At 47.3% G+C, this 25,124-nt stretch overlaps 2 protein-coding genes across 4 annotated transcripts in view; both read right to left on the reverse strand.

Annotated features, from left to right (window-relative positions):
• dcps (decapping enzyme, scavenger) overlaps positions 1-5,500 on the reverse strand; it is a 66,079-nt gene extending 60,579 nt beyond the window's left edge. Inside the window, 1 exon segment of the mRNA XM_052039838.1 lies at positions 5,246-5,500. Within this exon segment, the coding sequence (XP_051895798.1) occupies positions 5,246-5,422 (177 nt within the window). The 5' untranslated portion in view covers positions 5,423-5,500.
• A 4,047-nt stretch (positions 5,501-9,547) lies between these two features.
• The window catches only part of tirap (toll-interleukin 1 receptor (TIR) domain containing adaptor protein), a 311,479-nt gene continuing 295,902 nt past the window's right edge, over positions 9,548-25,124 (reverse strand). For all 3 annotated transcript variants that reach the window (XM_052039981.1, XM_052039980.1, XM_052039979.1), the window contains exons 2-4: positions 21,458-21,605; positions 16,180-16,764; positions 9,548-12,683 (exon numbers count right to left, since the gene is read on the reverse strand). In XM_052039981.1, the coding sequence (XP_051895941.1) occupies positions 12,577-12,683; positions 16,180-16,764; positions 21,458-21,464 (699 nt within the window). In that variant the 5' untranslated portion in view covers positions 21,465-21,605 and the 3' untranslated portion in view covers positions 9,548-12,576. The remainder of the gene's footprint in view (positions 12,684-16,179; positions 16,765-21,457; positions 21,606-25,124) is intronic.

Raw genomic sequence — 25,124 nt, forward strand, 5'->3', positions numbered from 1 at the left:
TGTCCACACCCACCAACCTCAGTTCCTCTGGATTGGGGAGGGGAATAGTTCATCAGGATCTCCATTTTGATCACGATCGCCCATTTCAAAAACTCCTGCTGGGAAATGCATGTTTGCAGCCAAGTGCTAGCTTCATTTTGGAACACTTATTGGTCACATTCACCCATGGTCAATGCTGCTTGAGTCAGGTAGCAGAGGATACCTAATGTCAATCAAACATTATTCCAGCAAGGAGTCTCAGACCATCTGGAGAATAGAGATACATTGTCAGGGAACTGAAAACCAGGTTAGCATCAGCACTTCACCCAACAGTGCTCCGATTCAAATATATTTCGACATTATTTCTCTTTCATACAGTTACAGACATCCACATACAATGGCTTCAGTCTGATGCCAAACACCTGTAAATCACAAGTAGCAATGCTGTCCAAGAAACAGCAGCATTTCTCATGAGGCCATTATGTCATAACCCAGCTATCTCCATCTGGATGAGATTTGCTGCAAATGACAGGAATACAGAAGAATGTTTTATTTATTTTTGAAACCCCCTAAACATTGATCTCAGATGCTGGAGGCAATTCATCCTGAGTTAACAAGCACAGAGCAAATTATGTGGCAAATGCTTAAATATCTAGTATGTCTAACAAATCATGGATAATAAATTTCAAGGGCTGCAGCATCAGGTGGGGGCAGAGGAGGGGTCAGTGGGTTTAGTTTAACTCCAAACTAATACATCTTCTGAAGCAAGTTTTGAGCTAAATCAGATTTGTGTGGCAGATTGCAGGTCAGACATCAGGAACATATGCATTATTTTATGGCACAGCTGATGAACTTGGCAAAGAAATCAAATTACTGGGAGCATACAATAGTCCCAAACCATCAGAGGAAGTTAAGAGAGCATGATGGCAAGCTTCTGAGAAACCAGCAAGGCAGTAATAACAGGGAATTTCAATTACCCTAACATTAATGAGGACTATAACAGAATGAAGGGCATTAAAGTTTCAGATTTCACAAAATGCATTTAAGAGGACTTTTTAAAATCACTTTGTGGGAAATACAGCATGAGGGGACTGAACCATTTTATGCAATGACACTGGGAGAGGGGAAAGGGTGAAATTAAAACCAGAAAATACTGAAAACACTCAGCATGCCATGCAGTATCTGTGAAAAGAAAAACTGTTAGCCCTCTATCAGTACTGTCCTGACGAAAGATCTTTGACATGGAGTATTAAGAGGCAAGGGTGTGTGAACACAGGAATGTCATGGTATAAAATTCACTGCTCGACTAAGATTCAAAAACAATTTCCAGGACTACGAGCAAGAGCTGGGCATGGAGCAATGGGCTCGTCAAAACAGGCACAATGTGTCAAATGACATTTTCCATTTTCACTTGCTGTAGCCCGAAAGGGTCGGACAGAGGAATACCAGTAAGTGTAGTGCATTTGGTTTTACAGGAGGCATTCAATTTTAGAACATAGAACATAGAAAAACTACAGCACAATTCAGGCCCTTCGGCCCACAAAGCTGTGCCGAACATGTCGCTACCCTAGAAATTACTAGGCTTACCCATAGCCCTCTATTTTACTCAGCTCCATGTACCTATCTAACAGTCTCTTGAAAGACCCTATCGTATCAGCCTCCACCACCGTTTCCAGCAGCCCATTCCCCGCACTCACCACTCTCTGAGTAAAAAACTTACCCCTGACATCTCCTCTATATCTACTCCCCAGCACCTTAAACCTATGTCCTCTTGTGGCCACCAATTCAGCCCTGGGGAAAAGCTTCTGACTATCTACCCTATCAATACCTCTCATCATCTTATACATCTCTATCAGGTCCCCCCATTTTGTGCTACAGAGATAAGAGCACGGCGAGTTGGGATTAATATTACAGCATGGGTAGGGGAGGGCTAACTAACAAAAGGCAAAGAGTCAAGGTAAATAGGTCATTTTAAGTTTGGTAATCAGTAATGTGCGTGGTGCCCGGGGATCAGTGCTGAGCATTCAACTCTTTATAATACGTACTGGGTTGCATAAACAGACCTGGAAAGGGAAATAGATATACAGGTAATTACGTAGGAAATTGCCAGAAGGAGCATAATGGAGGAAAATGTGGGGTAATCCTCTTTAACAGGAAGAATGAAACCCAAATTATTATTAATAGGGTGGGACTACAAGATGTGGCAGTTACAGGAGTCTGGGAGTTCCAGTACATAAAACACAGAAGATTAGCAGTAGGTTTAGCACATAATTAGGAAGACGATGAAATGTTGGAATTTATTGCAAGGAGTATGGAACATAAAATCTAATCTGGCTAACCACCATTCAATCAACAGCAAAGCAATGGAAGCTGCTGCCAACACTGTTAGCACGCAGAACTTATTCACCAATAACCTTCTCACTCATGCTCAGTTTGGGTTTCAGCAAGACCACTTGATTCCAGACCACGTCACAGCCTTGGTCCAAATATGCATCAAGGAGCTCAGTTCTAGAGCAGAAATGATTGCCTTGACATTAAGGCAGCACTAAACTAAGTGTGGCATCTCAGAGTCCAGGAAAAACTGAAGTTACTGGGCATCAAAAGAAACATACTCCAGTGGTTGGATCCATACCTTGCACAAAGAGAGATGATTGTGTTTGGTGGAGGTCAAGCACCCCAGCCCCTGGACATGTCAGGTGTTCCTCAGGGCAGTGTCTGAAACTCAGATCTCTTCAGCTGCTTCATCAATGACCTTCCTCCATCATAAGGTCAGAAGGGGACAGTTTCAGGGATGATTGCAAAATTTTCAATTCCATTTGGATGCCCTCAGCAAATGAAGCAGCCCATGCCTGCATGCAGCAAGATCAAGAAAACATTCAGGCATGGACTGATAAGTGGCAAGTAACATCCACACCACAGTGCTGCGCAATGACCATCTCCAACAAGCCAGTGCCTGACCACCACACCCTAACATTTAATAGCATTACCATTACTAAATTCCCCACCATCAAAATTCTGGCGATCATCACTGATCAGAAACATAAATACAGTGGCTGCAAGAGCAGGTTAGAAATTGGGTATGCTGTGGCGAGGACCTGACACCCCCAAGGCCTTTCCAGCATCTACAAAGCAGAAGTCAGGATGTGATAGAATACTCTCAACGTGCCTGGATGAATGTAGCTCCAACAACTCTTAAGAAGCTCAACACCATCCAAGAGAAAGGAACCTGCTGGACTTGCACCCCATCCACCACCCTAAAGATTCATTCACTCCACTTCTGGTGCAGTAGCTGCAGTATGTACTGTCTACAAAATGTCCAGGCTACTTTTGTAGTAGATGCCAAATCTGTGTTTTTTTTTAGCAGGTTCATGGAAACATTACCAACTGCTGGTTGCCCTTCAACTTGCACACCATCCTGAGTTGCAAATATATTTTCATTCCTTCATTGCTACTGCGTTTAATTTCTATAACTGCCTGTCTCAGCAGCACTATGGGAGTATCTTCAACAGGTGAACGGCAGTGGATCAAAAAGAGAGCTCACCACTATCTTTTGAAGGGCAATTAGGGATGAGCAATAAATGTTCGCCATGCCAGCAATGCCCAGATTTCTAAAATGAATAAAAAGCAGTAAGTTCTGATAAGATAAAATAAGATTTCTTTATTGGTCACATGTACATCGAAACACACAGTGAAATACATCTTTTGCATAGAGTGTTCTGGGGGCAGCCCGCAAGTGTCACCACGCTTCTGGTGCCAACATAGCATGCCCACAACTTCCTAACCTGTACATCTTTAGAATGTAGGAGGAAACCGGAGCACCCGGAGGAAACCCACACAGACACGGGGAGAAAGTACAAACTCTTACAGATAGCAGCCGGAATCGAACCCGGGTCACTGGTTCTGTAATAGTGTTACGCTGACTGCTATACTACCGTGCCTGCCCTGTTTACTGGATCTGATCTAAACAGAACATGAGACACAAGCAATATGGTTGATTCATTATCTGCCTTGTTAAATAGTCTGGCAAACCACTCTGTTCAAGGATAATTAGTGACGGGTAATAAATGTTGGCCCAGCCTGCAATGACCTCATGCAAAATGCATTCAAAGGCACTAAGCAGAAAACCAAGGTGAAAAGAGTACAATAAATGCACTGGCGATTTAAGGGAAGATAAAGTTTCTGAATTAGCACAGTAGCTGTGAAAGCAGCAATCAATGTTCACTAATGCTCGTCCTGAAAGTGGTGCTGATCTTAAATTGAGCACTGTGGATCGCTCATGAAAAGCTATGTCCACAAAATTATTTGCATTTTTTCAAAGAATTGAATGCATAAAGCTCCAGAAATAGAGTACCATGATAAATGCAAAACCCTTGCAAATGTCAGTCTGTCGAGGAGCACAGTAGCTGAGAGAATGGAACCTTTACACGGCTCTGGTGACACCACGCCAGGAGTCCAATGCACAGTTTGGGTCTCCTGATTTAAAGGAAGGATATTATTGCATTGAGAGCAGAACAGAGAAGGTTCACATTTATGCCTGGAATAAAACAGTTCACATGTAAATAAAGAGTGAGCAGGTTCAGCATTGGTGTTTAGTAGAATGAAGAATGATCTTATCAAACCATAAAATTCTGAGGGGGGCTGACAGAGTGGATGCTAGGCAGTGTCAAACCGAGGGAGCGTGTTTGCAGAATGGAGTGGTCACCCATTTAAGAAGAGGAGAACTGTGAGTAGTTGGAATTATCGACCCCAGACAGCTGTAGAGACAGTCACCGAAAACATTCAACCTGCGAGGGAATGGGGGCAATGGGGGGACAGGGGGAAGGTGACACTGAGGTCAGACTGGATCAGTTACGGATGTATTGCCCTAGAGTTACACAGCACGGAGACAGGCCCTTCGGCCCAACTTGTCCGTGCTGACCCATTTGCCGACCTGAGCCGGTTTCTCCTCCGACCCCGCCCCTTCCCCACCGACGGACGCACCCCGGCCCCGCCCACAGCATAAGCCCCGCCCCCGCTGATCCTGACCCCTCCCTCCCCCCCCGCGGGCACAGGCCCCGCCCCCTCCCCCCGCGGCCCCTGGCCCCGCCCCCTCCCCCGCGGCCCCTGGCCCCGCCCCCTCCCCCGCGGCCCCTGGCCCCTCCCCTCACCTCCCCCGCGGGCACTGGCCCCGCCCCTCCCCCCCCGCGGGCACAGGCCCCGCCCCCTCCCCCCGCGGCCCCTGGCCCCACCCCCTCCCCCGCGGCCCCTGGCCCCGCCCCCGCCGCACCTTGCCGTGAATGAACACCGTCTTGTCCCGCGCGTTCTCCCTGAGGATCCTCTCCAGCTGGAAGTTGTCGAAGTTGAACTCCCCCGGTTCACACGGCGCGTCCCCGTCCGCCGCCGCCGCCGCGGGTTTGCGCCGTTTGGGCTCCGGCCCCGAAGCCTCGCTCACACACTCCGCCATCGCGCAGCCGGCGGGAGCCTTTCCCGCCCACCCAGTGACCCACTGTTTGCGACACCAGCCAATGAACGCGGGTTTTGCTCAGTTTAACCAACCAGACGGGGGATTATTACCACGGAGGATTTGTTCCCTCGCCGGGACGGGAGGCGGCCTCCCAGGCGGCGCGCCCCCTGCTGGCCGGAGGAGCGCGTCACTGCCCGCACACACGGCCCCCCTCTGCTGGCCGGAGGACTGTGTCACTGCCCGCACACATGCCCCCCCTGCTGGCCGGAGGACTGTGTCACTGCCCGCACACACGCCCCCCCTCTGCTGGCCGGAGGTCAGATTTACACCAGCAGGGACCCCGCCGTCTGCTGGCTGGAAGACATTGCATTCTACCCCAGACTCCCCCACCGACCACCCCCTGCTGGTTGGAACAAGGACCCAAGAGCAGAGCAGCAGCAGTAGGCCACTCGGCCCTTCAAGATAAGACAAGACACCTTTATGAGTCACACGTACATCGAAACACACAGTGAAATGCATCTTCTGCGTAGTGCTCTGGGGGGCAGCCCGCAAGTGTCGCCGCGCTTCCGGCGCCGACATAACATGCCCATATAGATAGCAACATAGCACGGCCAAGAAAGCTCACCAGCGCCTCCACTTCCTCAGGAGGCAAAAGAAGTTTGGTTTGTCCCCTTTGACTCTCACCAACTTTTACCGATGCACCATAGAAAGCATCCTATCTGGATGTATCACGGCTTGGTACGGCAACTGCTCTGCCCAGGACCGCAAGAAGCTGCAGAGAGTTTTGGACACAGCCCAGCGCATCACGGACACCAGCCTCCCCTCCTTGGACTCTGTCTTTACCTCTCGTTGTCTTGGTGAAGCAGCCAGCATAATCAAAGACCCCACCCACCTGGGACATTCTCTCTTCTCTCCTCTTCCATTGGGTAGAAGATACAGGAGCCTGAGGGCACATATCACCAGGCTTAAGGACAGCTTCTACCCCACTGTGATAAGACTATTGAACAGTTCCCTTATACAATGAGATGGACTATGACCTCACGATCTACCTTGTTGTGACCTTGCACCTTATTGCACTGCACTTTCTCTGTAGCTGTGACACTTTACTCTGTACTGTTATTGTTTTTACCTGTACTACATCAATGCACTCTGTACTAACTCAATGTAACTGCACTGTGTAATGAATTGACCTATACGATTGGTTTGTAAGGCAAGCTTTTCACTGTACCTCAGTACAAGTGACAATAATAAACCAATACCAATACCCACAACTTCCTAACCCATATGTCTTTGGAAATGTGGGAGGAAACTGAAGCACCCGGAGGAAACCCACACAGACATGGGGAGAACGTACAAACTCCTTACAGACAGCAGTGGGAATTGAACCTGAGTCACTGGTGCTGTAATAGCGTTACGCTAGCTGCTACACTACCATGCCTGCCCTGTTCACTATGTAAACCCGCCACCAGATGTACTACAGCGTAAACTTGACCTCCAGACAGCAATGGGCAGTGTCCAGGCAGTAAAGAGGTCCTCTGGCCAGCAGGGGCAGCGCAGATTGGAAGGTCACAAGATGACACTGATCTACACCGGCCTCTAACGTTACAGTTCCCATGATTATTAATTCCTTGATCTTTCAAATATTTACCCATCTCTGACTTAAACACGTGATCTGGCCCCAACCTGGGGCAGAGAATTCCAGAGATTCCCTACCCTCGGAGAAGTATCCATGACCAGCCCCTTATTTTATTGTTCCGTCCCCTCGTTGGTGCCCCCCCCCCCCCCCCCCCCCCACTGGTGGAAACATCTCGGCATCTGCCTAGATTAACGATCTTGACCCGAAATGCTGACAGTCCATTTCCCTGCACAGATGCTGCCTGACCCATTGAGTTCCTCCAGCACTTTGTGTGTTGCTCCAGATTCCGGCGTCTGCAGCCTTTTGTGTCTCAACATCTACCCTGTTAAAGCCCCGAGGATTTCATACGTTCGAGTAAGGTCACCCCTCATTCTTTGAAACTCCCAAGAATACAGACCCTATCTGTCGAGCCTCGCTTGGTAGGACAACCTTCTCCTCCCAGAAATTACCCTGGTGAATCTCCTTTGGACTGTCTCCAATGTCATTCTAACCTTTTCTTTTACCTAAAGGAACAAAACTGTACAGAGTATTCCACATGTGACCTCACCAACATCCCGTACAACCGTAACAAAGCCTCCTATTCTAAAGCTCCAACCCCTTCTCAATAAAGACCAATGTGCTGTTTGCTTTCTTAACTACCTACTGGACCTGCCTGTTAGCTTTTTGTGTTTCATGCATTAGAACACCTGGATCCCTCTGAACTTCACTCATTTGCAACCTCTCTCCATTTAGACATTAATACGCTTTTTAATTCCCTTTACCTCACACTTCACCACATTTGCCAGGTTTTCAACCAATCATTTAATCTACCTGCACCCCACTGCAGAATCACAATGTCCTCATCACAACATGCCCTTCCACCTATTTTCATATCATCGGCAAACTTGGAAACCTGGCATTTCGTTCCCTCCCAGGAGGACAGGTGTAAACCGTGAACTCAGGCCCTTCAATGTTAACCCTACTTTTTTCCACAGATTCTTTGTTCCATTGTTTGTTGAGTGTCTTTATTGCAGAATACCGGGATCTGCAATTTATTCCGGATATACTGGACCCATTCTCCCCTTTGACTTCAGAACAGGCTCAACAACACCCCCTACAGATCGGAGGACTGACTTGCAGCCTGAAATCCCGTCCTATTTTTCTATCAAGATGCACTTTATTCAGAAAAAAACAAATATATTAAGAACAATCAGGTCAACATTTTCATAATAAACAATGTTATTCAATGACTTAACTACAGTAGTTAAAATGCAATTCTCGCTGTCCAGAATGCACTCCTGGTCTCTGCAGCCCCCACCAATCCCAGAGGGCTTCCAGCAAACCACCAGACATCGCCATGGATACCGGGCATGGACGTACCTTGGAAAAGCAGCAGTTGGTCCGATGGACCATTGGTGCATAGACCTGTGAATGGCCAGGAGCTGGGCCAGACCGAGGAGGAGGTCCCCTGGCTGACTCACCCCACCCCTCCCCTCCCACCCACTGGTTGCCCAAAGATCTGGATGCCCTTCCATGCACCTTGGACCCCACCCCCCTGCTGGCTGGAGGTCAGGTTTAGAGCCAGGAATCTGCTCCCTAATGGCCGGAGCCGGATTTGAACCTCCCACACTTGCATCCCTGCTAAATTTGGAACGGTCCTGGTGCACCCCTGCCCCCTCCTGGTGAGAGGTCAGTCATGCAGCCTGGACACCATCATCTGGTGGCCAGAAAACAGTTTATCACTTTACTCCACCCTTACTGGCTGGAGAACAGACCTGACTCTGTTCCCCGCTGGTTACACTTCACTCCAAGCGATTGGCTTACAACCCAGACCCTGCTTCTGCTGGCAGGAGAACTGGTTTACGTGCTTGACTCTGCCCCCTGTAGGACTGGCTAGGTGCTTCCCGCTTCAGGCTCAACACTGCTCCCTTCTGGCTGGTGGACAAATTACACCTTGGAACAGGGTGCAGACATAGCAGATGCGTCGAGCGGAATCTTCCAAAACTCCTTGGAGTCTGGAGAGGTCCCAAAGGATTGGAAAACCATAAGCATAGTGCCATCCTTCAAGAAAAGGAGGTACTGTGAAAGCAGGAAAGTTTCTTGGTTAGTCTTGCGTCTATCATTGGGGAAATACAAAATCCATTATTAAGGTAATAACAGGACATATAACAAATCTTAACTCAGTTAAGCAGAGTCAACATGATTTTATGAAAGGGTAATTATGTTCAACAAGCTTGTTAGGGTTCTTTGAAGATGTAACATACACGATGGATAAAGGGAAACCAGTGGATGTAATCCATTTGGATTTACCAAAGGTATTTGATGAGGTCGTACTTAAAAGGTTACTGCACACAATAAAATGACATAGATTTGGTGTTTATATTGGCATGGATAGGGGAGTGGCTACCTAACAGAAAACAGAGTTGAAAGAAATTGTTTTTGACCCAAAACATCGATAATTCCTCGTCCCCCGTCCCCCCCCCACACAGATGCTGCCTGACCAGCTGAGTTCCTCCAGCAGATTGCGTGTTGCTCCAGATTCCAGTGTCTGCAATCTCTTGTCTCCTGGAAGAAATTATTAATTTCTGAATTGACAGTAACCAGCACTGCAATGGTCAGTGCTGAGACCTCATCTATTTACAATATACGTTAATGAATCAGATGAAGGGACAGAGTATATTGTTGCCACATTTGGTGATGATACAACAATAAGTGAGTTATCACAATGTGAGGGGGACACAAAAGGCTTGTAAAGGGATATAGATAGGTTAAGTGAGTGGGCAAGAGGTTGTCAGATAGAGTACAAATGGGGGAAAATGCAAGGTTATCCACTTCAGAGGAAAGAGAAAGCAATTATAATTTAAATGGAGTGAGACTGCAAAGTGAAAATTTAATAAAAAAACTGCAGATTCCAGAAATTTGAAATAAAAGCAGAAAATACTGGAAACACTCAGCAGGTCAGGCAGCATCTGTGGAGAGAGAAGCAGTTAATGTTTCAGGTTGTCGACCCTTTGTCAGAACTGTGAAAGAGAAAACAAGTTTGTTTTCAGTAGCAGAGAAGGTCTGGGAGGGATGGATGGAACAAGGGGAACCTCTCTGCTGGGGTGACTTAATGTGGCCGCTCTGCTCCTCTGTCTGTGTTATGTGTTGGTAGGTGTGAGGCTGTGGAACATGCCCAGCAGGTCAGACCACAAGAATGGAGGGAGAAAAACCGAACCAAAATGATGCCAGTCAGAAATGGCCATTTCTAGTACAGACAGGAGGAAAGAGAGAGTTACTGATAGTTGGAAGATTCAATATCAAGTCCGTCAAGAAACACTTAAATAGTTTGAACATACTCGTACTCCTGGGTGGGGTGAAGACAATGTCAAATTCTCCAACAATATCAAATACTCCCACAAGTCACTGAAAGTTAACATGAAAGTGCAACAGGCAATTAGGAAGGCAAACGGTATGTTGGCCTTTAAAAGGAAAAGAATTTAAGTACAGGAGTAAAGGTGTTTTACCACAGTTATATAGGGCTTTCATGGAACCACGTGTGGAGTACTGTGGAACAGTTTGTCTCCTTGCTCTAAGGAGGCTATTCTTGCTATAGAGGGAATGTGGCAAAGATTCAGTCTGGGGGATGACAGGTTTATCGCTCATAGGGAGGTTGAATAGGCTGCGCCTTTATTCCCTGGTGTTTAGAAGAATGAGGGGTGACCTCATTGAAATATACTAACCTCTTAGGGAGTTTGACAGGATATGGGGAGGACAATTAACTACTGATGGAGCACACTGCAGCCACTGTACTCCAGTAGTCGAGGGAATGTATGTTTAGTTGGTGGATGGGTTGCCAACTAAGTGGCTCTTTTGCTCTGGATGGCGTTGAGCTTCTTGCATCTGCAGTCATCCAGGCACGAGGAGAGTATTCCAGCATGCTCCGGACTGTGTGCTTTGTAGATGTAGGAAGGGTTGGGGTTGTCAGGTCACTATAGGGTACTCAGCCTCTGACCTGCTCTTATAGCCAAAGTATTTGTGGCTGTGCAATTCGTGTCACATTTCACCGTAACACACCTCCACCCAAAACATCATTTCTGAAAGAGATCTAAAAGTGAATTTGAACAATTAGGATTTGAAGTGAGTCTTGGGGTCATTGTGTTAACCATTGAGTTATATGAGGAGCTGTCCTGGCAGTAAACAGTTATTCTGTTTAACTATTCCCCAGGACCATCAGAACTTAGAACTGTAGCAGGCAGACGGATGTCAAGTATCCCAACAGGCTCTGGGAGGACACTCTGCCGGCAAGAGAGAGACAACAAAGCAGCATAGGGAAGGAAAGTCAGGTGACCGATGCCCAGTCAGTATCAAAGCAAAAACGTCACTGAGACAGCTTTACAGCCGTGTGAACTATCCCGTTATCCCAGAGGAGAGAACAAGCAGATGAGGACGTTTTGGGAACTGACAGCCCGTGAGAGGGATAGTCTGACGGACTGCAAAAGCCCAGACACTCTGATAATTAAGGAAACGATGGTTGATGTAATTGTGCAACACCAGCAGCAGGAACTTGAAGGGTTAAAGAAACACATACTCGTATCAGTAAGGTCTGGACTTACAACCGTATAATCGGCTATAAAAAACTAAGCAATGTCTGGAAGGCAAAGAAATGAATGAATAGTTGCCCTCACAAATGACCTCAGTTGTTCTTCTCTGGAGAACAACTGAGGCAAACCCTGAGTCAGCGACTCAGAAGAACTCGCCAGGTTCATCAAGAGCAGGTAATATCTAAATGCGGGTTATGAGTTTTGGAAACTGTAAATGTAAACTGAAGAGCTGTGGAACTAAAGAGTTAAGTCATTGAACTAATAGCAATTAATAAAGAACAGCTATTAGTCAGAGTCATTGTCTGCTGATTTATATCTGGTACATTTAATTGGCAACAGATCTCATGGCCAAAATTACAGACTATAAGAGCAATATTATTTCTCCATTAATAGAAGGAAGTTGTTATGACGAATTGCGTGGATAAACACTTGCTTTTGATCACAACATGGTTGTCTGCTGGTCACTGTTCTCCCAGATCTCTGGAAGTTGTGAGGGGAAAAAGTCCATTAAATAACAGCTCCAAAGGTCCAACCACGTGCCTCACCTCGGTTCAGCGCAGGCTAGAAATCCACCAACCTCTGTCAGTTTTCAATTAATATTTGTAGTCCTGGGAGAGCCCCCACCAAAAGATAAAGTATTACAAGTAAACACCCACGTAGCGGGACGTGGAGATAGAGAATCAGACATGCAATGTCACAGACAGACACACACAGCACATACATGCACGTTACACAGAGACAGATACACATACACACTTACAAAGGCCTGTAAACAGCAGATAAAGAAACAGACAGGCAGACCCACACACAGTGATACAGACAGGTTGTCGATTACATACTCCACTACAGAAACTGACACGTGTGCGCTTTTGAGTTTAAGTATTAGGACTGATCTCCTCCACTTCCAATATCCCAACTCAGTGACGGTAGAATTGTGTGCACGGTCCTTCACACGTTCAGCAAGTTCCGCTCAAGTCTGTCGTGTTGCTGACAGTGTCCACACAGTTCTCAGTGTCCCTTTGTCGCTGCTCCTCTCTCTCCTTCCTGCAGAGCTCCTCAAGATCTGCAGACAGAGAGAGACATGGATCAATGTCTAGGGTGCATTCCAGAGGCAGGCAGGCTCACAGGCAGGGAGGGACTGGGGGATGAACAGGACAGGTACGTTATTGCCAACACCACGTTACTGGAGCTCAGGAGTTTGGAGCAACATTACTCTGTGTACTATATACATGAACTTATTCTTAGGGGTGGGGGTGGTAGGAGCTGGGCTTGTGTTCCCATTGGCCATTCGCCTCCGTGCAGGGCCCCAGAAGTGCTGCCCTTCCTACACTCAGCATGTTCCACACAGGTCCAGTTTGTCGCTGACTGTATTCACTCTGTACGCTGTGGCTCTGTGTTACTGCACTTCCCTGTCCTTCAAGCTCCTTGAGACCTACGCTGCTTCTTACCGCCAAGACAGCTTTTAATTCAACTCATTTGCCCTTACGTTGGTGGAACTTCATTAAAAGCTTTCTAGGTAAATGTGAAAACTGTACAAGATTCAGTCAGTAATTTTATGATCTACCAAGGCTATTTTGCTTCTAAATCCAACACTAACCCTTAAAGGCAGGCACGGTAGTGTAGCGGTTAGTATAACGCTATTACAGCGCCAGTGACCCCGGTTCAAATCCAGCCAGTGTCTGTGAGGAGTTTGTACCTTCTCCCCATGTCTGTGTGGGTTTCCTCCGGGTGCTCTGGTTTCCTTCCACATTCCAAAGACGTACAGGTTAGGAAGTTGTGGACATGCTATGTTGGCGTCGGAAGTGTGGCGACACTTGCGGGCTGCCCCCCAGAACACCCTACGCAAAAGATGCATTTCACTGTGTGTTTCGATGTACATGTGACCTTGTATCTTGAAGTTCTACTCAGGTATTTTAACTCACCTCACCAGTTTCATGAGGGGCATAGATAGGGTGAATGCACACAGTCTTTTCCCCAGGGTTAGGGAATCAAGAACCAGAGGGCACAGGTTTAAGGTGAGAGGGGAGAGATTTAATAGGAACCTGAGGGGCAACTTTTTCACCAGAGGGTGGTCAGTATATGGAATGGGCTGCCAGAGGAAGTGGTTGAGGCAGGTACATTAACAACATTTAAAAGGCACTTGGACAGGTACATGAATAGGAGAGGTCAGAATCAGGTTTATTATCACTGACATATGTCGTGTAATTTGTTGTTTTGTGGCAGCAGTACAGTGCCAGACACAAAGACATAAAAATTACTGCAAGTTACAAATATGAATAAATAGTACAAAGGAGTAAAAACGAGGTTTAGAGGCATATGGGCCAAATGGGAATGTTGGTCGGCATGGACTGGTTGGGCTGAAGGGCCTGTTTCTGTGCTGCATGTCCCTTTGCTTACTGACTTACATTGGCTCCCTGGGCACCAACACCTCAGCCTTGAACACCTGGCTTCACCCACCCCTTTAACCTCCTCAGCTCTGCAATCCTCCGAGTAACGTGCATTGCTCCAACTCCATTCCTTTCCATACCCTGCGGGGTCCACGTCCTAGTACTGCCGACTGTGTGTACGGCCACCAGAACACGAGCTCTGGAACCCCCTCCCTAAACCCCACCATTTCTTTTTCTTTCCTCTGTGCACTCCATAATCGAGTTTTTAAATCAAGCCTTCGATCATCGGTCCCAATGTATCCTTGTGACGGTGCCACATTTTGTCAATCACACTCCAGTAACAGCCCGGTTTGTTCTCCCTGGAGCAGAGGGGGTCAAGACAGGACACGATTGAGCTGTATAAAGTTATGAGAGGTGTAGATAGGCTGGACTGTAGCAAACTTTCTCCCATATCAGAGATGAATAAATCTAGAGGGCATAGATTTAGGATAAGGAGGAACAGACTTAATCAAAGACCCCAACCACCTGGGTCATTCTCTCCTCTTCCATCAGGCAGAAGATACAAGAGCCTGAGGGCACGTACCACCAGACTTAAGGACAGCTTCTACCCCACTGTGATAAGACTATTGAACGGTTCCCTTATACGATGAGATGGACTCTGACCTCACGATCTTCCTTGTTGTGACCTTGCACCTTATTGCACTGCACTTTCTCTGTAGTTGTGACACTTTACTCTGTACTGTTATTGTTTTTACCTGTACTACCTCAATGCACTCTGTACTAACTCAATGTAACTGCACTGTGTAATGAATTGACCTGTATGATCAGTGTGCAAGACAAGTTGTTCACTGTACCTCTGTACAAGTGACAATAATAAACCAGCACCAATACCAGAGATGAATAAATCTAGAGGGCATAGATTTAGGTTAAGGAAGAAGAAACCTAGAGAGGATTTGAAAGGGACGTTTTTCCACCCAGAGAGTGGTACCTGGAACACACTGCCAGAGAGAGTGGTGGAAGCAGAGTCACTGACAGCAGTTAAGAAGTGTCTGGATAAACATTTGAATCACTTGAAGGCCGAGGGCCAAGTGCTGGAAGATGGGGTTAATATGGATGGGTGCCCACTGGTCAAGCATGGACACGGTGGGCCGTGTGACTCTATGAAACACAGTAAAGACCACACAGCATCTACATGAAGTAGCTGCAAGTTGTTGGGGGTTTCCATTTCCCGGGGACGGATGCGACTGTTGCCGCAAGTTGTAAATGTTCACCGTGTAGGAAAGATCCACTCCCCACCAATTGTGGTGCTCACACTGAGCCAAAGAGAGTGGAATTATCCCTGGTACAATACCTTCCTGATGCAAATCAGATGTAATCAGGCACTAGATTAACTGTTCCACATGGGAGCAAAACATGGTCCAGTTCCTTACTCCTAACTGGTGACTCCTAGCAAGAAAGAACCAAATTTGGACACCGGGTCAGGTGAGGAGAGAGCTTGGCTGTGATGACTTGCATGCTCGGATACCCAGGCACCACCCACACTACAGAAGACCCACTTGGGCAAGGTGCTGGTGGAGAGGTTGGGTATACAGTATGTAGTGGAGCAAAAAAAAAATGAACATCAAGCACCAGAGCTGAAAATTTCTGATTAAGAAATAATCTCCCCCACTGTGGACCACGAACATACCAAGATCGCCTGTACAACCCACACTCTGCAAACAAGCTCAACAGCACAGAAGGACGTAGTTTGTGCTGATGGCAGCTCTTCGATGAACTTTCAAATAACCCCATCTCTCATCTTTCCCCACGTTCCTGCAATCTGCCCTTTTCAAGTACATATCCAATGCCCTTTTGAATCTATCACAAACAAGCTTTCAGAAAGTGCATTCCCGATTACAGTAACTTGCTTTTGAATACAACTCTCACGTCTCCTTAGGTAAACTTTCCAAGTATTGCAAATCATTCCTGCCAGTGGAAACACTTTATTTTTGTCTACTTTATCCAAACCCTTCAAAATTTTGAACAATTTGGTCCTTTTTTTGCTGCTCTAAGAACATCCCCAGCTTCTCCTGTGCCTCACACGGACTCATAACATTCTAGCAATCTCCCCTGCAACACCCGAATTCTCGGGTGAGTGGGGACCAGGAGGGTTTTTACACAGTGTGTACTCACAATACAAAATAGCGCGCTTGATCTTCTGGAATCCGTTCTCCTTGTCCAGTCTGACATCAATGCCGAACATGAAGCGAAGCTCCTGCGGGTAATCCTTCCGCTCCAGCTGCTTCCGGACTGGAATGACCCGCCCGTTGGCTGTGGGAGATTCGGACAATGCCTGCTGCATCTGGTACCAGCACCACGGGTCCTTGAGAAAGCTCGGTGAAATGACCAGTACCCAGCAATGGCTTTCCCTGACAGCTTGGCAGAGCTCAGTGCAGACGGCACCCCCTGGGGCCAAGTCCCTGAGCTGCAGGAAGCAGCGAAGACTGTGTGGCCGCAGTTCCAGGAAGGACACCAGGTCTTGCACATATGTAACATCATCCTCAGCGTGGCAGATACACACGTCATACTCTTTACCCCATCGAGCTTTGCTGTCAAACTTCCAGGATGAGGAGGAATCAGCGACGGGCTGTGAGCTGGTGCTGTTGGACCTTGGGTTCTGACAGCGACTTTTCGTTCTGTCACTTGGCTGGGGGCTGCAGTTGGGATTTTGGTTCCGGTTCCTGTTCCTCTTTAAGTCTCTGAACCACCCGAAAAAGCCTGTGTGTTTTTTTTAAAATGAAATAGTAAACTTTGTTAATGATTTCCTTCGCTACACTTCTGGGCTGCCCCCCGAACACTCGACGCAAAAAGATGCATTTCACTGTGTGTTTCGATGTACGTATGACTAATAAAGAAATCTTATCTTATCTTGTTTTCTTTCCTCCTTCCCCAGCAGGACCCCTCCATTCATGCCCGGACTCACACACAGGACCCTGACTGCAAGAGTTGACTGCTGTCGGGCTGCACAGTGGCACAGCCAGCAGAGCTGCTGCTTCACAGCCCCAGGATTCAATCCCGACCTCTGGTCCTGTCTGCCTGGAGTCTGCAGGTCTCCCTGTGACCGTGTGGGATGAGTTGATAGTGGTGCGGTTGATAGTCAGCATAGACTGGGTGGGCCAAAGGGCCTGTGCTGTACAACTCAATAACTATTGAGTTGAATGACATCACAGGAAGGCAGGCACGGTAGTGTAGTGGTTAGTGTAACGCTTTACAGCGCCAGCGACCCGGGTTCAATTCCCGCTGCTGTCTGTAAGGAGTTTGTATGTTCTCCCCATGTCTGCGTGGGTTTCCTCCGGGTGCTTCGGTTTCCTCCCACATTCCAAAGGTGTACTGGTTAGGAAGTTGTGGGCATGCTATGTTGGCACCGGAAATGTGTCGACACTTGCGGGCTGCCCCCCTAGAACATTACACAAAAAGATGCATTTCACTGTGTGTTTTGATGTACATGGGACTAATAAAGATATCTGATCTAATCTATTGGACTACAAGAATTTTGCAGCCAAACCCAATTCTCATTTTGCAACCATGAAGGGATACAATCCAACTGTGATTACTATCTAGACCCTGGCAGAACATACCTCTGCCCAAAAGGCACAAGTTCTAAAAAAACATAGAGTACAGTTTTATGCTGTAATGCCTTCAAGGACTAATCACAGAATCTGGTGAGTGAAGGAGTTGGGAGAAATGGGGGGATGGTGCAGTGGATGCAGCAGGTGAGTTCGGCATTTGCATTTGAAACAAAAGACAGAATTTACTCGAGAACAAGTAATAGTGGTGGCAGCGGCAACTCAGACCAGGGGATAGAGGAGAAAATGCTCAACCTGATATCACAGGAAGGCAGCAAATAATTGGCTGTTGAGGACTGCGATTTCGTCTCCACTTTAGAGGAATTTCCTGCAAATTATAAGCCAGTGCAGCGTGTGTAACTGAAATTGGTACCTTTAAACTCGGTTATTGAAGTTATTAAAAACAGCCACAGAAAAGCAAGTGACGTGTGGTGGTTCTAACATGTGGACACAACCATGATTTACCGTAATCACATCTGTAATAACTTCCTGCAGCTGGAGGAGCTTCAGGAAGTTGCTAGAATCCAAATTAAAAAGTAGAAAGACAATGGTAATGATTTCTGGATTACCCCCTGAGACAAGTGTAATTTGGCATATCAGAGAACTGAATGTGTGGCTGTGAAAGACTGGTATGGGAGAAATAGGCTTAAGTTCATGCAACACTGGTACCAGACAGGATACAGAGATCAAAGTCAAAGTCGAGTTTATTGTCACGTGCACAAGTACGTGGATTCACGGGTGCAATGACAAACTTACTTGCAGCAGCATCACAGGCACAGAGCATCAGATAAGCAGCATTCACAAGATAAACATAAATTATACACATTTTGTTTTACAAAGAAGAACACATCTAGAACCAAAAAAAAGTGCAAATTGTAGAGGGAACTGTTCCATTGGGACTGACGTCACTTGAATTGCGCCAGGGCCAAATCCCTCACAAGTCAAATAAGGCAGGCTAAAGATAGCGGTGTGGAGAGCTTTGAAGAGGGGAAACTTATAAAGGTAAAGGACAAAATAATGAACAGGATAGCAACATGGGCAATGATAATCAGAGTGGAACGCTCTCCACTACTTACAGAGAGTTTTGTGTGTGTTCTTCAGTAAAGAGAGGCAAACATTTATCTAATTTCTCTGACATTTCGTTATTGCCCAGAACAGTTTCTTGCATCTCAGTCTGTCAAGCACCCATATGAACATTAGCTAATCATTTCCTTTGTTACCTCACAACAGAATCTCTTACACAAGCTGATTCTGCCTTTCTCATTAGCCTCCTCTCGTCTTCTACTCCCCCTTTCCTTATCAAATGATTTGGTCCTTTCCAAAACGTACCCAACCTCCAGCCTTACTGCTTTTTTTTGGGGAATTTTTCCTTTGATCTAGTATTATCTTCACCTTTTGCCTGCTATCCGGTGGCCCTGACATCCACCATCATGAAGTGCTTCGAGAGGCTGGTCAAGGCACACATCAACTCCAGCCTCCCAGACAACCTCAACCCACTGAAATTCGCCTATCGCCGGAACAGGTCTACGGGGGACACTATCTCCCTGGCCCTACACATCTCTGGAGCATCTAGTCAGTAAAGACACCTACATTAGACTATTGTTTATTGACTACAGCTCCACTTTCAATACTATAATTCAAAGCAAACTCATCACCAAACTCCGAGACCTGGGACTCAACACCTCCCTCTGTAACTGGATCCTTGACTTCCTGACGAACAGACTGCAATCAGTAAGGACAGGCAGCAACACCTCCAGCACGATTATCCTCAACGCTGGTGCCCCACGATTTTGTGTCCTCAGCTGCCTACTTTACTCCCTATACACACGACTGCGTGGTCAGGTTCTACAAGTTTGCAGATGACACACCGTAGTGGGCCAGATCTCAAATAACAATGAGTCAGAGTACAGGAAGGAAACAGAGATCCTAGTGACATGGTGATATGACAACAACCATTCACTCAATGTCAGCAAAAAGAGCTGGTCATTAGCTCAGGAAAGGGGGCAGTGCACACGCTCCTGTTTACATCAACAGTGCTAAGGTCGAGAGGGTTGAGAGCTTCAAGTTCTTAGGAGCGAACATCACCAATACCCTGTCCTGGTTCAACCACGCAGATGCCACGGCCAAGAAAGCTCACCAGTGCCTCTAATTCCTCAGGAGGCTGAAGAAATTTGGCATGTCCCCCTTGAGACTCTCAGTTTCTCTGTAACTGTAACACTTTATTCTGCATTCTGTTATTGTTTTCCCTTGTACTACCTCGATGTACTGAAGTGATGAAATGATCTGTCTGGATGGCATGCAAAACAAAGTTTTTCACTGTACCTCAGTACATGTGACAATAATAAACCAATTTAACTTCTGTTGATGATGACAGCTGAACCATTTTTCTCATTTTTAATGCTTTAATGGGATATATTTATACACGTAAACAGTGTATTAATTCTTTAAAAGTTGGTCATGGTTAGTTTACTGTCACATCTTTAATACCTTCCACTCCACCATAGCCAGCTTGCCTCTCATGTCTCTATAATTTATTTTATTCATATTTAAGACCCTGGTTTCAGATTGAACCTAAACCACTTTCAACCTTTATGCAAAATTCTATCATATTATGATACTGTTTCCCCAACTTCCAGATCATCGTTAAATCTTTCTCAAATCACAATGCTCACTCTAAAATTGACATTTTGCTTTTTCAACATACTAATTAGAGATGATTTTCGTCACCTTTAACTTTGTCCTCCACACTGTTACCGCTAATTTGGTTTGCCTAGTCTATAGTAGATTAATGTCCAACGTGAGTATTGTATTATACTTGTCACATGTACATCTAATTATAAGATTTCTTTATTAATCACATGTACATTGAAACCCACAGTGAAATGCATCTTTTGCGTAGAGTGTTCTGGGGGCAGCCCACAAATGTCGCCACGCTTCTGGCGCCAGCATAGCATGCCCACAACTTCCTAACCCGTACGTCTTTGGAATGTGGGAGGAAACCGGAGCACCTGGAAGAAACCCACGCAGACACGGGGAGAACGTACAAACTCCTTACAGACAGCGGCCGGAATTGAACCCGGGTTGCTGGCGCTGTAATAGCGTTATGCTAACCTCTACACTGCCGTGCCGTATTCCTGGACTTAAGCCATGCCCTACAACACCATCACTGTTTGGAGGACTGCAAACGACTTCCGTCAATGTTTTCTGCTGCTTGCCGTTTCTTCTTTCCACCCAAAATGATTCTACTTCTTGAGTTTCTGTATCACCATTCGTCTTCCCGACTGTCTTTATCACATTCCTTAAATCAGTACTACCCCACCTACTTTACTATTTTCCTACTTCTTCTAAACATTAAGCATTTAATCTGCAAAATCCAGGCTAATGCTCCAGTGTAATACACAAGGGACGGCTGCACCCAGGGGGCTGTCTTTCGGATGGGTTGTTCACTTCAGGCCTCCACTGCTCTCTCAAGTAGTTGGAAAGGACCCTGTTCGAAGAAGAGCAGGGGACCTCTCCCTCACGTTATGACGAATATTTATTACACAACCACTATCTGGTCATTATCACCTTGCAGTTTCAGAGATCTTACTGCATTAACTTGGTAGCTGCAATTCAGTATAATAGCGACAACATATCCAGAAGACTTCAATGGCTATGAAATTCCTGTTAGGAAGGTGAAAGGTGCTGTGGGAAGACATTATTTTCCTCCCCTTGTGCCAGGACAGCGCAGGGCTGGTCTCTGTCCTCCCTCCAATGTGAAGCTCTCAGAAGGTATAAACCAAGCCCCGAGTTCACCTTGAACACAAACGGCTTCATTAGATCACATTTCAACATGATTCACTTACGAGCCATCTGCTGCTGAATGGGGCTCCCTCTTGTGCACTGACACACAACCAATGGGTAATACCAATGGAGGCAATTCCTTCTTCAACTGTCACTCTGATTACTAGCAGAAGATCCTCTTGTCCAAATGCAGCTGCTTGGTAACTTCACCTGCAAAGCAGAGAGAGACAGTTAACTAAATTCTGCTGACTGATAATGTACATCAGCACTCCTGTAAATAGATCAATTCCCAATGGAGAAAGGTCCACACTGCAAAATTGTTTAATCACTAAGAGGACCCAGAAGAGGAATGACTTCACTAGGATGCCATTGATCACTGACTGGACACCAGAGAGGAAGCTTACACCATAACTATCCCATCCACCCGGGACATTCTCTCTTCTCTCCTCTTCCATCAGGTAGAAGATACAGGAGCCTGAGGGCACGTACCACCAGACTTAAGGACAGCTTCTACCCCACTGTGATAAGACTATTGAACGGTTCCCTTATACGATGAGATGGACTCTGACCTCACGGTCTACCTTGTTGTGACTTTGCACCTTATTGCACTGCACTTTCTCTGTAGCCGTGACACTTTACTCTGTACTGTTATTGTTTTTACCTGTACTACCTCAATGCACTCTGTACTAACTCACTGTAACTGCACTGTGTAATGAATTGACCTGTACGAACAGTATGCAAGACAAGTTTTTCACTGTACCTTGGTACAAGTGACAATAATAAACCAATACCCTGGCAGCTTAGTAGGTCAGTATAAACAGACTCCAAGAACACCTCTCTCCTCAATGATGGCAGAGCCCAGCGTGTGAGTGTTAAAGAAATGGCTGAAGCATTTGCAACCACATTCAGACAGAAGTGGCACATAATAATCCATCTTGGCTTCCTCCCGAGATCTCTAGCATGAGAGGCCAATCTCCAGCTCGGTCGACCCACACCATGAGGTTTCAAAACTGACCAAAAGCATTGGAGTCAACAAGGCTACAGGACCAGACAACATACCAACTGTGGTGCCAAAGTCCTGCACTCCAGAACTTGCTGTGTCTCTGGCCAAGCTGTTGCAATGTAGTTGTAACACTGGTATCTACATAATCGCCCAGGTATGTCAAATCCAGGCAGAACAAATCCAGACCAGCTAATTACTGCCCAGATAATTCTCAATCACTTGTAATTGGCAGTGCCATCAAGAGGCACATATTCTCCAATAACTGATCCCAAGTTTGGGTATCACCAGGCACTCTGATCCACACCTCATTACCCCTCTTAGTCCAAATATGGACCAAGAAAACTGAATTCTAGAGGCGAGATAGAGTGACTCTTGACGTCAAGTGTGGTGTCAATGCATCCCGGTAAAACTGAACTCCATGGGAAATCAAAGGGGAAAACAAGCTGGAATCGCACCTCATGCAAAGAAAGATGGTTGTGGTTGTCAAAGCCCATCCCAGCCCCAGTAAGTGGGATGTTTGCTGATGATTGCACAATGTTCAATTCCATTTGCAATTCCTCAGCAAATGAAGCAGCCCAACATTTGTAAAAGTTTTAAATTAATCAAGTTACAGCATAAATACCACAAACAAGTTTTGTAATGCATATTTATAACAGAGACACAAGAAATTCTGCAGATGCTGGAATCTCTAACTTCCGGTAACTCCTCCCCTCCTTTCCCACCCCCCCCCCCACATTCCTGTGACCCCCTCACCCCTTCTCTTTTCCCTCCCCCACCCTCACAACCTGCCCATCTATTCCCCACCTCCTTCCCTTTATTCCATGGTCCACTGCCCTCTCCTGCCGGATTCCTTCTTCTTCAGCCCTCTGCCTCTTCTACCCATCACCTCTCAGCTTCTCACATCACCCCCCTCCCCCACCCACCTACCTGGCCAGCCTGTGCTCCCTCCCTCCCCCCTTATCCTGTTGTAGTCCGGTGGACTGATCTTTACCTTGCCGAGGCCAGACGTCAGCTCTCGGACACCTCCCCTTGCTTATCCCACAACCTGGACCCCACCAAGGAGCATCAGGCCATTGTCTCCCGCACTATCACTGACCTCATCACCTCCGGAGATCTCCCCTCTTCAGCCTCCAACCTCACAGTTCCCCTACCTCATACTGCTCATTTCTACCTCCTACCCAAGATCCACAAACCCAACTGCCCTGGTAGGCCCATTATTTCTGCCTGCTCCTGCCCCACTGAGCCCATGTCCTCATATATTGACTCCATTTTGTCCCCCTCGGTCCAGTGCCTTCCCACCTATGTCCATGACACTTCACATGCCCTCCATCACGTCAACAAATTTCAGTTCCCTGGCCCTGACCGCCATGGACGTCCAGTCCCTGTACACTTCCATCCCCCATCAGGAAGGCCTTAAGGCTCTTCGCCTCTTTCTTGACAACAGACCCAACCGGTCCCCCTCCACCGCCACCCTCCTCCATCTGGCAGAGCTGGTTCTCACCCTCAACAACTTCTCTTTCGGCTCCTCCCACTTTCTCCAAACGGAAGGTGTAGCCATGGGAACGCCCATGGGCCCCAGCTACGCCTGCCTTTTCATCGGCTATGTGGGACAGCCCGTGTTCCAAGCCTACACCGGTAATGCTCCCCAACTCTTTCACCGCTACATTGACGACGGCATTGGGGCTGCTTCCTGCACCCGTGCCAAGCTCATCAACTTCGCCTCCAACTTCCACCCTGCCCTCAGATTCACTTGGTCCGTCTCTGACACCTCTCTCCCCTTTCTGGATCTCTCTGTCTCCATCTCTGGAGACAGATTAACCACAGTTACCTTGACTACACCTCTTCCCACCCTGTCACTTGTAAGGATGCCATCCCCTTCTCCCAGTTGCTCTGCCTCTTCTGAGACTTTCCACTCCAGGACATCGGAGGTGTCCTCTTTTTTCAGTAAACAGGGTTTCCCTTCCACCACCATCAATGCAGCCCTCACCCACATCTCCTCCATTTCCCGCGTGTCTGCCCTCACCCCATTTCATGCCCCCCCGACGTACCAGAGACAGAGTTCCCCTTGTCCTCACCTACCACCCCATGAGCCTCTGCATCCAACATTTCATTCTCTGCAACTTCCGTCACCTCCAATGGGATCCTACCACCAGGCACATCTTCCCCTCCCAGCCCCTCTCTGCTTTCCGCTCTCTCCGCGACTCCCTTGTCCACTCGTCCCTCCCGCCTCCTGGCACTTATCCCTGCAACCACACCAAGTGCTACACCTGTCCCTACACCTCCTCCCTCACCACCATTCAGGGCCCGAGACAGTCCTTCCAGGTGACGCAGTGCTTCACCTGTGAGTCCGAGGGTGTCATTTACTGCATCTGGTGCTCCCGGTGCGGCCTCCTCTACATCGGTGAGACCTGATGCAGATCGGGTGACCGCTTCGACGAGCACCTTCGCTCCGTCTGCCACAAAAGCAAGGATCTCCCGGTGGCCACCCACTTCAATTCCACATCCCACTCCCATACCGACATGTCTATCCACGGCCTCCTCTACTGCCGCGTTGAGGCCAGACACAGGTTGGAGGAACAACACCTCATATTCCGCCTTGGGAGTCTCCAACCTGACGGCCTCAACATCCATTCCTCTAACTTCCGGTAACCCCCCCCCCTTCCCCCTCCCCCTTTGTTTTCCCTCATTCCCATGACCCCCCCCCCTCACCCTTCTCTTTCCCCTCC

The sequence above is a fragment of the Pristis pectinata genome, chromosome 27 (genome assembly GCF_009764475.1).
Source record: "Pristis pectinata isolate sPriPec2 chromosome 27, sPriPec2.1.pri, whole genome shotgun sequence".
Lineage (NCBI taxonomy): Eukaryota > Metazoa > Chordata > Chondrichthyes > Rhinopristiformes > Pristidae > Pristis > Pristis pectinata.